Below are 15,194 nucleotides of genomic sequence, written 5' to 3'. Positions count from 1 at the left end.
GGTGACGTTTGGATTCGCCATGGGGACATCTCGACCTCCAGTGAGGAGGACATTGTCGGCTGGTTTGGCATTTACGGTGCCGGTGGACCATCCGTTGGTTGGTGTCGCCCTGATGGACGTGCTACATGTGCAGCTGTCGGACTTTGAGGGCGTCCAGCTGCTTCAGGGCAACCGTGCTGTGGTCAAGTTCCGCCTTCAGGCTGCCTTTCAGGCGTTTCTCGGGCGGTGTGAGGTTCGTGTTTACCCTCTCCCTGATACTGCTGGTTTTGTTAAAGTGGTGACTCTTAGTGTCGCCCTGACGTATGTGGCAGTGCATGGTGCCCCCTTCGAATTTCAGGACGAACTTTTAACCTCTTGTTTTGAACGGTTAGGGACTGTGTTAAGTGTTCGTTGGAACAAGGTCCTTGCCGGGCACTGTGCTGGTATGCTTGACGGCTCCCGCACCCTGACGATGTCACTGAAGTGTAGTGTACCGTCGTCGATGTCCGTGTTGGGTTGTATCGGGGGCAACCGATACAACTCCGCTGCCTGTATCGGGGGCAACCGCGCACCTGTTATAAGTGGTCACGAGGGTCATCTGGCTGCGGCGTGTGACGTGGGAGCAACTGGCAGCGTGCATATTTTTCGTGGGGAGGATTTTCCGCCCCTGTTGCATTCGGACGGCTCTGAGGACGGAGTGGGTACTGTCCCCCGAGGCGCCTGATTGCCTGTCTGCTGCTCTGCCTGTTGAGGTGAGTTCTACGGCCTGTGCGACACGTCTGGTTACTGCCGTGGCCCCTGGGGTTGAGCCGGTGTGTGTGTGGGTGTCGGGCCGTCGCCACCGCTGCGTGTAATGGAGAATGTCCCAGTAGAGGTCTATGTCCCGTCACCGCCTGTGGATGTGGTCTCGGCTCCCGGTGACGCGGGTTCTCCTGTTTTGGAGAGGATGCTTCGACAGGGGGAGGAGCCTGCCGTGCCTGTGTGTGTTGGCGACTGTAGTTGTGATGCTTCCGTCCCTTTGCAGAAACGTGCGCACCGGTGTTCTGAGGCTGTTTCCCAGGATGATGTGGACAGTGTGGGCGATGTGGACTCTTCGGACGGTGAGGGTGTGGCCCATGTGGATGTGAAGATGGTAGCCGTGCCTGCGGTGGGGCCTGGTGGGAGTGGTGCGATGCAGCCTGTCTCGAAGCGTTCGCGGCGGGCTCAGAGTGTGTCTCCCCTTCGTGGTGTGCCTTGGGAGGAGGTGGAGGAGTAGGGCTCTGGCGTTCCCCTCTGTAGATGACGAGCTTGTGAGGGGCTCCAAGTTGCTTCCTGTGCCACCCTCCCACCCCCACCCCCTGCGCCTCCTGCTGTTGGATCCCTGCAGTGGGGGTTGCCCCTGATGATCAGGACCTCGTCGTGGTGCTGAGGAAAGATGTGCCTCGGCTCCTGTGCCCAGTGGCGGAGTCGATGCCGCGCCTGCATCCCCTGCGGTTCCCCCTCCTTCGTTGCCCCGGTCTGGGGGACGCCTTGTCCCAGCTGGCGGGGGTCATGACCTGTGAGGATCAGGTGATGGGCCCTTATCGGGATGCCCGGGTGTTTCCGATCCCGTGGTGCTCTTCCACTATCTTTGTGTCGCGGGTAAAGGAGTTTGTTTACGGGGTGCCGGATAGGATGTCTCAGCCAAAGGCGCTGCCTGGTGGTCAGGTGTTAAAAATCGTCTTTGACACGTGGGCGATTTGGGAGGCGTGCTGCATGCACTTTCTGATTTAAAAGTTCCCGGAAAAATAATAGTAGCCGTCTTGCGCACCACGCTACGACGTTGATCAGCTGACGTAGTGATCTCGACATCCCGCCCTACGGTGCGATGAGTCTTCCTCTACCATCCACCTCTGTTTCAGTCGCCGCTCCTCTATCTACGGCCCGACGCAACTAGCACTTTTGACATTCTTATCCTCCTCAACGTCATCGCGTTTCCCAACATCAATCCTGGTGCAGTTATCGGGAGGGTAGACCCTTCATGCAAACTGCACCTACTCTCAAGAAGAAGAAGAAGAAGTATACGCTGTGAGTATATCTTTTGTGTCTTGAATTAAGTGCAGGACTAAAAGTATACTTAGTGGTTGGTCAGTAAGCAATAGTGGAGGCCTTGTTAATAACTTCTCCAGCGGTTGATAGTGTTAAGCCAGAGTTTAGAGTGGGTGGGCTGGTTACCACGTGAGCTTCTACTCTTTACAAACACAAACTTAATTGTTACTATTTCAGTAACTGTTTCTTTTTTTCTCATTCTTCAATCACTCGTAAGTAATTGAACCGTGAGATCGCTTCTTCTTCCTTTTTTAAACCGGTATCTGTGGTGTGTAACAGGTTTGGTGATGATCCTGCTATATTGTGATTGTATGTGTGTAGCAGCTTTGTTATTGATCCTGCCGTATTGTGATGGTATATGTGTGGCAGGTTTGGTGACGATCCTGCCGTGTTGAGACTGTATTATTGTAGGAGTGCAGTGTCAGTGTGGGGGGAAGTAAGTAATTATCAAAAGAAGGCATCAAACCGGGAAGGCTATGTAGCATCAAGTGAGGGGGAGGGGATGCTAGTGTGATGGCTCTGAAGTGTTGATTCATTATTTACCGTGTGGTGTTGCTGGTATTTTGCTGTGATTGGTGTATTCTGTGACGAGTGAGTGGTGTGATTGTAGTTTTTTTCAGATATATTCAGATATATATTTTCAGAGTTGTTACATTCTTGTACAGCCACTAGTACGCGTAGCGTTTCGGGCAGGTCCATGGAATACGATCCCTGCCGCAAAGAATCGTTGTTACAACTAAGTACACATTTTACTGTTGCGTTAAACAGAGGCTACAGTTAAGGAATTGCGCCCAGTAAATCCTCCCCGGCCAGGATACGAACCTGGTTCTGGGAAAATGGAAGCGAAATCAAAGTTCGGGAGAGCTGCTCTTTCGTTAATGCAATACAAGGTGTGGACGTCAGTGATGTGGTACTGATGTCAGCGGTCTCTGCTGTGGATGTCAGCACTGGCATTGTATGGGTGTAAATACGTATGGAGGTGATGATGGTGTGTGATATAGTGGTATTGTGTGAAGGTGTGGTGTCGGCGAGGTTGGTATTGTTGTGGTATCGGTGTGGTGGCGCTGGTGTAGTGAGCTCGGTTCATGTGTTACGCTGTAGTATTCGTCGCTGTTACATGTACGATATTGTGACCGTCTGACACCACAGAAAACCTGGGGTTCAAACCTGGACCAAACGCCTTACAACATTGGTAAGTGATGGAGAATTTAAGTGGTGGAGAATTTGTCAAGCATCAATTTCTTGTTTCTGGTATTCTAATCTCTCTCTCTCTCTCTCTCTCTCTCTCTCTCTCTCTCTCTCTCTCTCTCTCTCTCTCTCTCTCTCTCTCTCTCTCTCTCTCTCTCTCTCTCTCTCTCTTCTCCATTGTGCTCATTCCCATCTTCTCTTCCTCTTTCTCTCAATCCTTTTCCACCTTTTCACTTGCTCCTCTCATCATTTCCTGTTTCAATTCTTCTTCATTTCCCTCTCTTATTCCGCCTCTTTTTTTTCCTCTCTCTGGTTCCTCCTCCTCCTCCTCCTCCCTTCTCCCCTCTCCTCTGCCGCCTCCTCGGGGGAATAATTTGTTTTCTTAATTAATGTAATTAAAGGTAATGACCGTGACGCCATACCTGCTTGATCTATTTTGGGTATATTTACTTCTGTGTTATTATTTGGTAATTTTAAAAATTATCTTCTTGCTTCTTTGTTTACACTTACGGACGTGCACAAGAAGCACACGTACACACGCACACGCATACACCGCATACACGCATACACGCACACACGCACACACACACACACACACACACACACACACACACACACACACACACACACACACACACACACACACACACACACACACACACGGGTAGATAAGGACAGGCTATTTAACACAAGGGGACACACGCACTAGGGGACACAGGTGGAAATTGAGTGCCCAAATGAGCCACAGAGACATTAGAAAGAACTTCTTTTGTGTCATCTTGAGGTTATCTTGAGATGATTTCGGGGCTTTAGTGTCCCCACGGCTCGGTCCTCGACCAGGGCTCCACCCCTAGGAAGCAGCCCGTGATAGCTGACTAACACCCAGGTACCTATTTTACTGCTAGGTAACAGGGGCATAGGGTGAAAGAAACTCTGCCCAATGTTTCTCTCCGGCGCCCGGGATCGAACCCGGGACCACAGGATCATAAGTCCAGCGTGCTGTCCGCTCGGCCGACCGGCTCCCTATTGGCCCATATTTTCTCATGCTGCTTCTTGCGGCTTCAGGGAGCCGGTCGGCCGAGCGGACAGCACGCTGGACTTGTGATCCTGTGGTCCCGGGTTCGATCCCGGGCGCCGGCGAGAAACAATGGGCAAAGTTTCTTTCACCCTATGCCCCTGTTACCTAGCAGTAAAATAGGTACCTGTGTGTTAGTCAGCTATCACGGGCTGCTTCCTGGGGGTGGAGGCCTGGTCGAGGACCGAGCCGTGGGGACACTAAAGCCCCGAAATCATCTCAAGATAACCTCAAGATAACCTTCTATGTTGGTTCGGGGTTTTGAAGTAGGTAGAATATAGTTATGCGTTAATTGGCTGTTGATTGCCGCTGTTGAATTTTTTATGTATAGTGTCTCGCTTATGTCGAGTCTCCAGCTATCGCTGTATCCATCGATGATTTCTGTGTTGCTTGTTAAGATTTCTCTGGTGATGGTCTGGTTGTGAGAAGAGATTCCATGTTGCTTGATGGAGCCCTGTTGTTTGTGCATTGTTAATCGCCTAGAAAGAGGCGTTGTTGTCTTGCCTATATACTCTGATGAGAATTAGGGAATGGTGCTCTCTCTCTGCTAGACAACCGGCTATGATAAGGATTCTCTTAATAATGTCATTGACCTCGCCGTGTCTTGCATGCCATCCTCCTGTCCTTTGGCAGAGAAGGCCATGCCGTCCGTACCTGTCGGCCACTGCCTCGCCGCAAATACACTTGTATTCGGTGTGGATTGAGGCAGCGAGGCGGAGAGCCACAGCAATTTGGACGGGCTGCGGTGCGAGACGAGTGGCAGTTGCTGACATTGGGGTTGCTAATAGGAAGTCACCTGCATGGGGAGCTGCTACAGCTCTAAGTCAGGCAGTGTCATGTGGATTTGTCGCAGCTTTTTGGTCAGCAATGGGGCGATCCCAGCTGGATTGCATATGGGCTTCAGGAAGCGGTGGTTGGGGTGCTGGTCCTGAAAGAGATACACATTTGGTGGTGCAGTCTATAAAGCTGGGATTATGTACCCCTGCCTGTTGACCTAGGTACTCAGGTAGGATTTCCTTCACCAGGTTTTTCCTTCACCATGAGTAACGAGGAAAGGCTACTGGAATTAAACCTCCCCTCACTAGAAGACAGGAAAGTTAGGGGAGACATGATTACCACATACAGAATTCTCAAAGGGATTGGCAAGGTAAATAAAACACTTTAGCACAAGGGGTCATAAGTGAAAACTGAGTACACAAATGAGCCATAGAAGCCTTAGACACAATTTTTCAGAGTCAGAGTAATTAACAAATGCAATGCACTCGTTACTTTCTCATATGTATTTAGCCTATTATTTTACCTTTTGTATTCATTCTCTACTTGAAGGCGTTCCAGAGAGGAACGAAACGTTGTAGTAAATCAATTATTTGATAATTGCTAGAGTTTCCTTGCCGTGAATTTTGGTAATTTAATATTGATACTAAGAAATTTTCTTCAATTTACCTTCCCTCTCATTAAACACATTTCTCCCTCTGCACCCTTCCCCTTCCCTCTCCCCTACCTTCACCTCTTTTTCTTGCTCTCTCAGAAAGGAGTTTGTACAGAACCGAAATGGCTAAATAAGTCTACGGGCAACACAAACAATATTCCAGACTTAACATCATGAAAATCGCATGCAGGAAGATGAGGGGGCTAGATGCCGATATTTCTTAAAGTATGGCACCGGAGCTGACCCCGACTGGCCTATGTCATTCCTATACCTCTCGTGCTTCACGGTTAAAAGTTGGGTTAGGCTAGCCCCAAGCGTCTGGCTTCCATCCTTGGACAGACTATAACGTATAGGAAAATTTGTGCGAGAGAAAGAAATGAATAATGAAGTAATGAGCGAGGGTTTGGGGTGAGGGAGGTGGAGAAGGGAGAGGAGTAGGTGGGAGGAGTAAGGAGGGGAGTCTGGGAGTAGCGAGGAGTGGTCAGGTGAAAGGGAAAGTTTGAAGAGAGGCGGAGGGAGAGACTGAGAACACGGAGTGGAGTAGACAGTAGAGGGTAGAACGGAAGATAGTAGATAAGTAGAAAGGGCTAAAGAGGGAGAAAAAGGACTGGAAAGGGCTGCCACCATCCATTCTAGTTTATTACATACAAGGCAAGAAATGGAACTTGTCAGTATCACAAAATTACTCAAGGAGTTCATGTACCAACTCTAACCATGTACTCATATAAAATCATTAAACTCAGAGGCTCTCTCGCCTCAACTCACAAACTTCTAAGGAACAAAATTAAAGACAATTTAAACAATAAATTCATCGATTATATTTAACATGATAGGTATCATAATTCAAGCAATCGAACTTAAGGTTCACTATGTCCAGATTAGTAAGCAACATGAGTCACCACACAAGTCATCGAGGACACTACAGCTAACTGCCCCTGATAATCACATAACCCAACCCTTTTACTTAAGGAAACACGAAATAAGTCACCTTAACGTTCACTCACCGAGTGTTTGAACCTAAGTTGGATAGAGAGCGGGGGGGGGGGGGAGGGTGTCTACAGCTGACAGGCAGAATCTCCCTGTCCGGCCGACAGCCTGTCTCGGCTGCTGTCTGCTGATACCCTGCAGTCTGCTGATGCTGTCCTATGGTATGCTCTCGAATGTACAGTTCCCTGGGTATTTATTGCGAATCTAGGAGCTAAACCCCCGCCCACTAAGTAGATAGCCCCAGGCCATCTACCAAGCCACGCCTTAACTGGCGGCTTGTTTGAAATACACACCCGGCGACCTGGCTGCAATTATTAGCTTAGCAGAAGCAAGGTCAAATCACACGACCTGACCACAGGTCAACTTGTGGTCATTAACTCCTCTAGGTGTGACTTATTTAATTACTACGGTTGCCAACCTGGCGCCTCTAAAAATCCTGTCTGGCTGACTCATGCTCTGTGAAATATTAAATAAAATCCAACTAAGCACCATTATGGTGTTACAAGACAAGTAGACATTATCTTTCTTATAGATATAGATATACGTGGACCTTCATGCACAAATACACTCGTAACAGCCGTTGTTCACAACCCTTCACGAGCGAGGGTGAAAAACCTGCTTCAGTGAGCTGTACAGCTTCCACACACGCTCCCTTCTGGCGCATTCCCACTACACTAGCGCGCCTGGAATCCCTGCAACTCAGGAACGCCTGAACATTCCCATTCCTAGTACCCAGAGCTTCTCAGTTGTTGGTGTGGCTTTAGGCACGTGTCGGGCCGGCGTGAGAGACGGGTGAGAGCCAAGAAGTGAAGGATAGGAGAATGAGGGAAGAAGAGAGACAGGTGAATAAGGGAGGAGAAATAAAGAAAGGAGGACAGAGATTAAGAAACGAGAAGGAGAGAAGAGGATAAGTCATGCGAACGACCGCAGTAAGCGATCATACTCAAGCCAACTCCTGAAAAGACTCGCAACAATTCCATTATCAGAGAGTAACTAAATTCAAAACTGCCAAGAACAGAGTGGACAATACATCATATAGTCAACACCAGCAAGTGATCAATATTAGCAGGTAGCCAATACCAGCAATTGGCCAACATCAGCAAGTGGCCAACACCAGCAATTGGCCAACACCAGCAAGTGGCCAACACCCTCAAGTGGCCAACACCAGCAAGTGGCCAACACCAGCAAGTGGCCAACACCCTCAAGTGGCCAACACCAGCAAGTGGCCAACACCAGCAATTGGCCAACACCAGCAATTGGCCAACACCAGCAAGTGGCCAACACCAGCAAGTGGCCAACACCACCAAGTGGCCAACACCAGCAAATGGCCAACACCAGCAAGTGGCCAACACCAGCAAGTGGCCAACACCCTCAAGTGGCCAACACCAGCAAGTGGCCAACACCAGCAAGTGGCCAACACCCTCAAGTGGCCAACACCAGCAAGTGGCCAACACCAGCAAGTGGCCAACACCCTCAAGTGGCCAACACCAGCAAGTGGCCAACAACAGCAAGTGGCCAACAACAGCAAGTGGCCAACACCAGCAAGTGGCCAACACCCTCAAGTGGCCAACACCAGCAAGTGGCCAACACCCTCAAGTGGCCAACACCAGCAAGTGGCCAACACCAGCAAGTGGCCAACACCAGCAAGTGGCCAACACCCTCAAGTGGCCAACAACAGCAAGTGGCCAACACCAGCAAGTGGCCAACACCAGCAAGTGGCCAACACCCTCAAGTGGCCAACACCAGCAAGTGGCCAACAACAGCAAGTGGCCAACACCAGCAAGTGGCCAACACCAGCAAGTGGCCAACACCCTCAAGTGGCCAACACCAGCAAGTGGCCAACAACAGCAAGTGGCCAACACCAGCAAGTGGCCAACACCAGCAAGTGGCCAACACCAGCAAGTGGCCAACACCAACAAGTGGCCAACACCCTCAAGTGGCCAACACCAGCAAGTGGCCAACACCCTCAAGTGGCCAACACCAGCAAGTGGCCAACACCAGCAAGTGGCCAACACCCTCAAGTGGCCAACACCCTCAAGTGGCCAACAACAGCAAGTGGCCAACAACAGCAAGTGGCCAACACCAGCAAGTGGCCAACACCAGCAAGTGGCCAACACCAGCAAGTGGCCAACACCAACAAGTGGCCAACACCAGCAAGTGGCCAACACCAACAAGTGGCCAACACCAGCAAGTGGCCAACACCAGCAAGTGGCCAACACCAACAAGTGGCCAACACCAACAAGTGGCCAACACCAGCAAGTGGCCAACACCAGCAAGTGGCCAACACCAGCAAGTGGCCAACACCAACAAGTGGCCAACACCCTCAAGTGGCCAACACCAGCAAGTGGCCAACAACAGCAAGTGGCCAACACCAGCAAGTGGCCAACACCAGCAAGTGGCCAACACCCTCAAGTGGCCAACACCAGCAAGTGGCCAACACCAGCAAGTGGCCAACACCAGCAAGTGGCCAACACCAGCAAGTGGCCAACACCAGCAAGTGGCCAACACCAGCAAGTGGCCAACACCAACAAGTGGCCAACACCAGCAAGTGGCCAACACCAGCAAGTGGCCAACACCCTCAAGTGGCCAACACCAGCAAGTGGCCAACACCAGCAAGTGGCCAACACCCTCAAGTGGCCAACACCCTCAAGTGGCCAACACCAGCAAGTGGCCAACAACAACAAGTGGCCAACACCAACAAGTGGCCAACACCAGCAAGTGGCCAACAACAGCAAGTGGCCAACACCAACAAGTGGCCAACACCAACAAGTGGCCAACAACAGCAAGTGGCCAACACCAACAAGTGGCCAACAACAGCAAGTGGCCAACACCAACAAGTGGCCAACAACAGCAAGTGGCCAACACCAACAAGTGGCCAACACCAACAAGTGGCCAACACCAGCAAGTGGCCAACACCAGCAAGTGGCCAACACCAGAGAAACTAATTCACCGCCTGGGGCGAGAGAAAGATTTAAACTGAAATAGTAATTATTTATGTGGAGGAAGATAAATGTTTACTGAGGACGGTTGATAAGGACACTTGAGAGGAAGGAACTGGGGAGGTGGGGAGAGAGACAGACAAACAGACAGACAAGAGTGGATACTCAACACAGAAGAATCTGAAAGCTACTTAATTGGCGCCATGATCTTACACTTTAGGGCAGTGGCTGGTGTAGTCAGTAGGACGACCCGGGCTGCCTAGGTTCGAATCCTAGATTACAACTGTAGCCTACAGAAGTGTGCAGGGGGAAGCTTGGCGAGCACTAGTGAGGCGATGAGTCGCTGAGTTGAGTGCATGGTGAATATTAATGATGTTGAAGATGTGCGGTATCTCTCAAGCGTTGTTACTCCCTCTTAGAGTAATTGTTATTGAATTATTATCAATAACCAGCTAATATTATCAATAACCAGCTAATATTATCAGTAACCAGCTAATATTATCAATAACCAGCTAATATTATCAATAACCAGCTAATATTATCAATAACCAGCTAATATTATCAATAACCAGCTAATATTATCAATAACCAGCTAATACACTGTTACACTCTACCCACTTCAAGACCGCGGGCCAACGCAGAAGCTGGGCCGAATGACCCTGCAACGGAAGCAGCCAGAAGAACATAAGCTGCCTTCATGTCACACTCTATGTTGATACATTTAATACCTTATTAATATCCCCTATGTTATGTCCTTCATCCCTTTGTCATCTAACCACCTCACCATAAGAGGATATAACCAGGTGGTAACACATTTATTTTTTTTCGTCCTCAGTACTAACCTCTCTCTCACTCTGCTACCCGTTGAGGGGTGTGGACACAATGCGGCCCAAACGTCTAAACGTTAGACGTTTGGACCCTGACCCTTGACCATGTTTGGACCAAACATGACCCTTGACGGTCATGTTTTCGGGAAAAGCGATATTCTGAAGGTCCTGAAGGACGTTACCGGTATCACAACCCCTGACATTAGTCAGGAAGGTTGTGATATCGTGCTCTTCTTTTCATGTGAGGAAAAACTAGAAAAACTCTTGACCAACGACGATGCCATACTTCCCAAGGAGCACCACCTTCATCCTCACTTCCCACGTCAGTTCCTGGCCAGAAGAACTGTTTTTACCAGCAGGACCAGCCAGTGGATCGCTGACCGACCGTAACATAAGATCATGGACAATATCGAAGACGAAAATCCGAAAACCGAACTTGGGTGTATTCAACCTAGAGTTCTGCAGCACCGACAAATCTTCAATGAAGATTACTTTCACCACCATAGCTGCGGCCAACCAAGCTGCTACACAAGGTTTCTACTGCTTCGGCTTACAAATACCACCCCACCGAGTAAAATAGGAACGATACCATAAGCTCCAGCAGTGCTTCAAGTGCTACGAGTTCTCCCATTCCACCAAGTGTCAGCACCCCGCCCAGAAGTGCAGCCTGTGTGCACTGGACCATCACTACTCCATATGCAAGGCAACAACCCATCACTGCTTACTCTGAGATGGCAATCATTCCGCAATTTCCTATCGCTGCCCCCCGCAGACGGGAAAACACCAAGTCCCAGGTTGAAGACTTGGGACTTGAGTCCCAAGTCCCAAAAGTTGAAGACTTTTCGTTAGAAAGAGAAAGTAACGAAGAGCAACGGAGCGCAGGTCCCTCAAAGTGCTCAAAAGGTAAAGGACGGAACTAAGCGAGTTTTGGTTGTGGGAGATTCCCAGGTGAGGTATTTGGGTAGAAGTTTTTGTGCCAGAGATAGGGGGAACAGGTTAAGGGGTTTGCTATCCGGGAGCTGGAAATTGGCGATATTATTAATAACATGAATGATATTATGGCTAGAAATGGGAACAATTCCATTATATGCATTAATGCAGGTGGAAATGATGTTGAACGAGTTAGGAGTGAGGAACTGATGCAGAAGTATAAGACAGCCATGGATTTAGTCAGAAGCAAGGGAGGAATCCCGATTATATGTGGCATTCTTCCAAGAAAGGGAGTGGGAAATGAATGGTTGTCGAGGGCACTTGGTGTCAATTTCCGGCTGGAAAAATATTGCAAATCAAATGCAAGGTTCTCGACCCTTCCTACCTTATATGGTTGGAGCCGTTTCCACGGGTCTTCGCCCCTCCGTGCCAGGCGCAATGGAAGCAAGTCGATGAAGAACTCTGTAGGGTAAGGCAGGTCCTAGTCAACAACGGCTTCTCTAATGGTTTTGTTGAAGATATCATAAAAAGAAAGGTAAAACGCCATGCATCCTCTGAAGAGTCAACTAACAAAACACGTATACCCCCTATTAGACTATTTTACAGGAACGTCTTTTCGACGGCTCATAAAACGGAGGAAAGTGTCCTGAGAGATATTGTTGATAGGAACGTTATCCCTACAGACAAAAATCTGAAAATACAATTGACGATTTACTATAAAACCAAAAAAACCGTCACCTACTCATGAAAAACTCTCCAGACACAAAGCAGAATGCCTTGAAGGAAACCAACGTCGTCTATGCCTTCAAATGTCTGCTTGCGGACTGTAAGCCCCAAAGAACTCAGTATATAGGCAAGACAACAACGTCTCTTTCCAGGCGATTAACAATGCATAAACAACAGGGCTCCATAAAGGTACATATAATCTCCTCTCACAACCAGACCATCACCAGAGAAATCTTAACAAACAACACAGAAATCATCGATAGATACAGCGATAGCAGGAGGCTCGACATCTACGAGGCACTACACATCAAAAAGTCAACCACCAGCAATCAACAGCCAATTAATGCACAACTATATTCTACCTACTTCAAGACAACGAACCAATATAGAAGCATCAAAAGGAAGTATAGGCCAAAAAAAAAAAAAAAAAAAAAAAAAAAAAATATATATATATATATATATATATATATATATATATATATATATATATATGTACGTCATATATATATATATATATGACGTACCTAGTAGCCAGAACGCACTTCTCGGCCTACTATGCAAGGCCCGTTTTACCTAATAAGCCAAGTTTTCATGAATTAATTATTTTTCGACTACCTAACCTACCTAACCTAACCTAACCTAATTTTTTCAGCTACCTAACCTAACCTAACCTATAAAGATATGTTAGGTTAGGTTAGGTAGGGTTGGTTAGGTTCGGTCATATATCTACGTTAATTTTAACTCCAATAAAAAAAAATTGACCTCATACATAATGAAATGGGTAGCTTTATCTTTTCATAAGAAAAAAATTAGAGAAAATATATTAATTCATGAAAACTTGGCTTATTAGGCAAATATAGCCTTGCATAGTAGGCTGAGAAGTGCATTCTGGCTACTAGGTACGACATATATATATATATATATATATATATATATGTCGTACCTAGTAGCCAGAACGCACTTCTCAGCCTACTATGCAAGGCCCGATTTGCCTAATAAGCCAAGTTTTCCTGAATTAATATATTTTCTCTAATTTTTTTCTTATGACATGATAAAGCTACCCATTTAATTATGTATGAAGTCAATTTTTTTTTATTGGAGTTAAAATTAACGTAGATATATGACCAAACCTAACCAACCCTACCTAACCTAACCTAACCTATCTTTATAGGTTAGGTTAGGTTAGGTAGCCGAAAACGTTAGGTTAGGTTAGGTTAGGTTGGTTAGGTAGACGAAAAACCATTAATTCATGAAAACTTGGCTTATTAGGCAAATTGGGCCTTGCATAGTAGGCTGAGAAGTGCGTTCTGGCTACTAGGTACGACATATATATATATATATATATATATATATATATATATATATATATATATATATATATATATATATATGTCGTACCTAGTAGCCAGAACTCACTTCTCAGCCTACTATTCAAGGCCCGATTTGCCTAATAAGCCAAGTTTTCCTGAATTAATATATTTACTATAATTTTTTTCTTATGAAATGACAAAGCAACCCTTTTCTCTATGTATGAGGTCAATTTTTTTTTATTGGAGTTAAAATTAACGTAGATATATGACCGAACCTAACCAACCCTACCTAACCTAACCTAACCTATATTTATAGGTAAGGTTAGGTTAGGTAGCCAAAAAAAGCTAGGTTAGGTTAGGTTAGGTAGGTTAGGTAGACGAAAAAACATTAATTCATGAAAACTTGGCTTATTAGGCAAATCGGGCCTTGAATAGTAGGCTGAGAAGTGCGTTCTGGCTATTAGGTACGACATATATATATATATATATATATATATATATATATATATATATATATATATATATATATATATATATATATATATATATATATATATATATATGTCGTACCTAATAGCCAGAACGCACTTCTCAGCCTACTATTCAAGGCCCGATTTGCCTAATAAGCCAAGTTTTCATGAATTAATGTTTTTTCGTGTGCCCCTCATTCTTTGGGGCACACGTGAGGAACACAAATCGCATTTGTGTTCCTCACGTGTGCCCCAAAGAATGAGGTGATTTGGTAAAATGCTATGCCCAAGATTACTATCCGAGTGCCGGCGGTGGGGTGGTTCAAATAGCCTCGGCTATCACCTCATTTTGTCCGGTCGTGATGGTCAAGTGGATTAAGGCGTCTTGTACATACCAGTTGCGTTGCTCCTGGGAGTATGGGTTCGAGTCACTTCTGGGGTGTGAGTTTTCAGTTGCATATTATCCTGGGGACCATTCAGGCTTGTTCGCATATATATATATATATATATATATATATATATATATATATATATATATATATATATATATATATATATATATATATATATATATATATATATAAATAGAAAAGAAAAAATATAGAAAAACCACATGTGAAAAATAGAGAATGCTTAACGCGTTTTTCGGCTAATTCGCCTTCATCAGAATGAATTCAAAGTAGAATGAGTTCATTCTACTTTGCTCTACACCAATATTAAATTATTTTAGTGGAGGTGACCTTGCTGGACTCTGACTGTCCAGATATGGCAACCCTAGAATAATAGGAACCCGTATATTGTAGTTAAGTTAGGTAAGGTTGTTATGTTAGTTTTGCTTCAACTATTAAAGTTTGTAATCCATACTTTACAAAATTTATTGTCTCTCTCAAATATATAATTATAACTCGAAAATGTCGCTTAATACAATTTGTTTGTCAATCCTTGCTAAAAGGTGTACCACAGGGCGAGGTAACTCTATCATATCCCTGAGGTGGGGGTCGGAGAGTGGGAGCTTGAGGGGTGGAGAGGGGGCTGGGGAAAAAGAAGTGTGGGCGTGGGGAGGAGTAAGGATTGGGTGGTGGGTAAGGGGGAGGACTGCGGGCTGGGGTTAGGTGAGATAAGTGGGGGCTTGAGAGGGGGAGGAGTTGGGGCTTTGGAGGGGGAGTGGCGGGGGGGTGGGGAGGGGGAGTGGCAGGGGGCTGGGGAGGAGTGGGGGCTAGGGAGGGGGAGTGGCGGGGGGCTGGGAAGGGGGGAGAAGTTGGGGGCT

At 46.8% G+C, this 15,194-nt stretch overlaps 1 protein-coding gene across 1 annotated transcript; it reads left to right on the top strand.

Moving 5' to 3' along the window:
* The first annotated feature begins 1,978 nt into the window (after positions 1-1,978).
* LOC138366091 (protein piccolo-like) lies at positions 1,979-9,710 on the top strand. Its single transcript, XM_069326823.1, has 2 exons — positions 1,979-2,025; positions 7,826-9,710. The coding sequence occupies exons 1-2, from the start codon at positions 1,979-1,981 to the stop codon at positions 9,708-9,710; spliced, it is 1,932 nt and encodes a 643-aa protein (XP_069182924.1).
* The last annotated feature ends 5,484 nt before the right edge of the window (positions 9,711-15,194 follow it).

Source organism: Procambarus clarkii, chromosome 18 (genome assembly GCF_040958095.1).
Source record: "Procambarus clarkii isolate CNS0578487 chromosome 18, FALCON_Pclarkii_2.0, whole genome shotgun sequence".
Classification (NCBI taxonomy): Eukaryota; Metazoa; Arthropoda; class Malacostraca; order Decapoda; family Cambaridae; genus Procambarus; species Procambarus clarkii.
The sequence above is the reverse complement of the archived record's forward strand: the minus strand, read 5'-3'. Positions and strand labels throughout refer to the sequence as shown.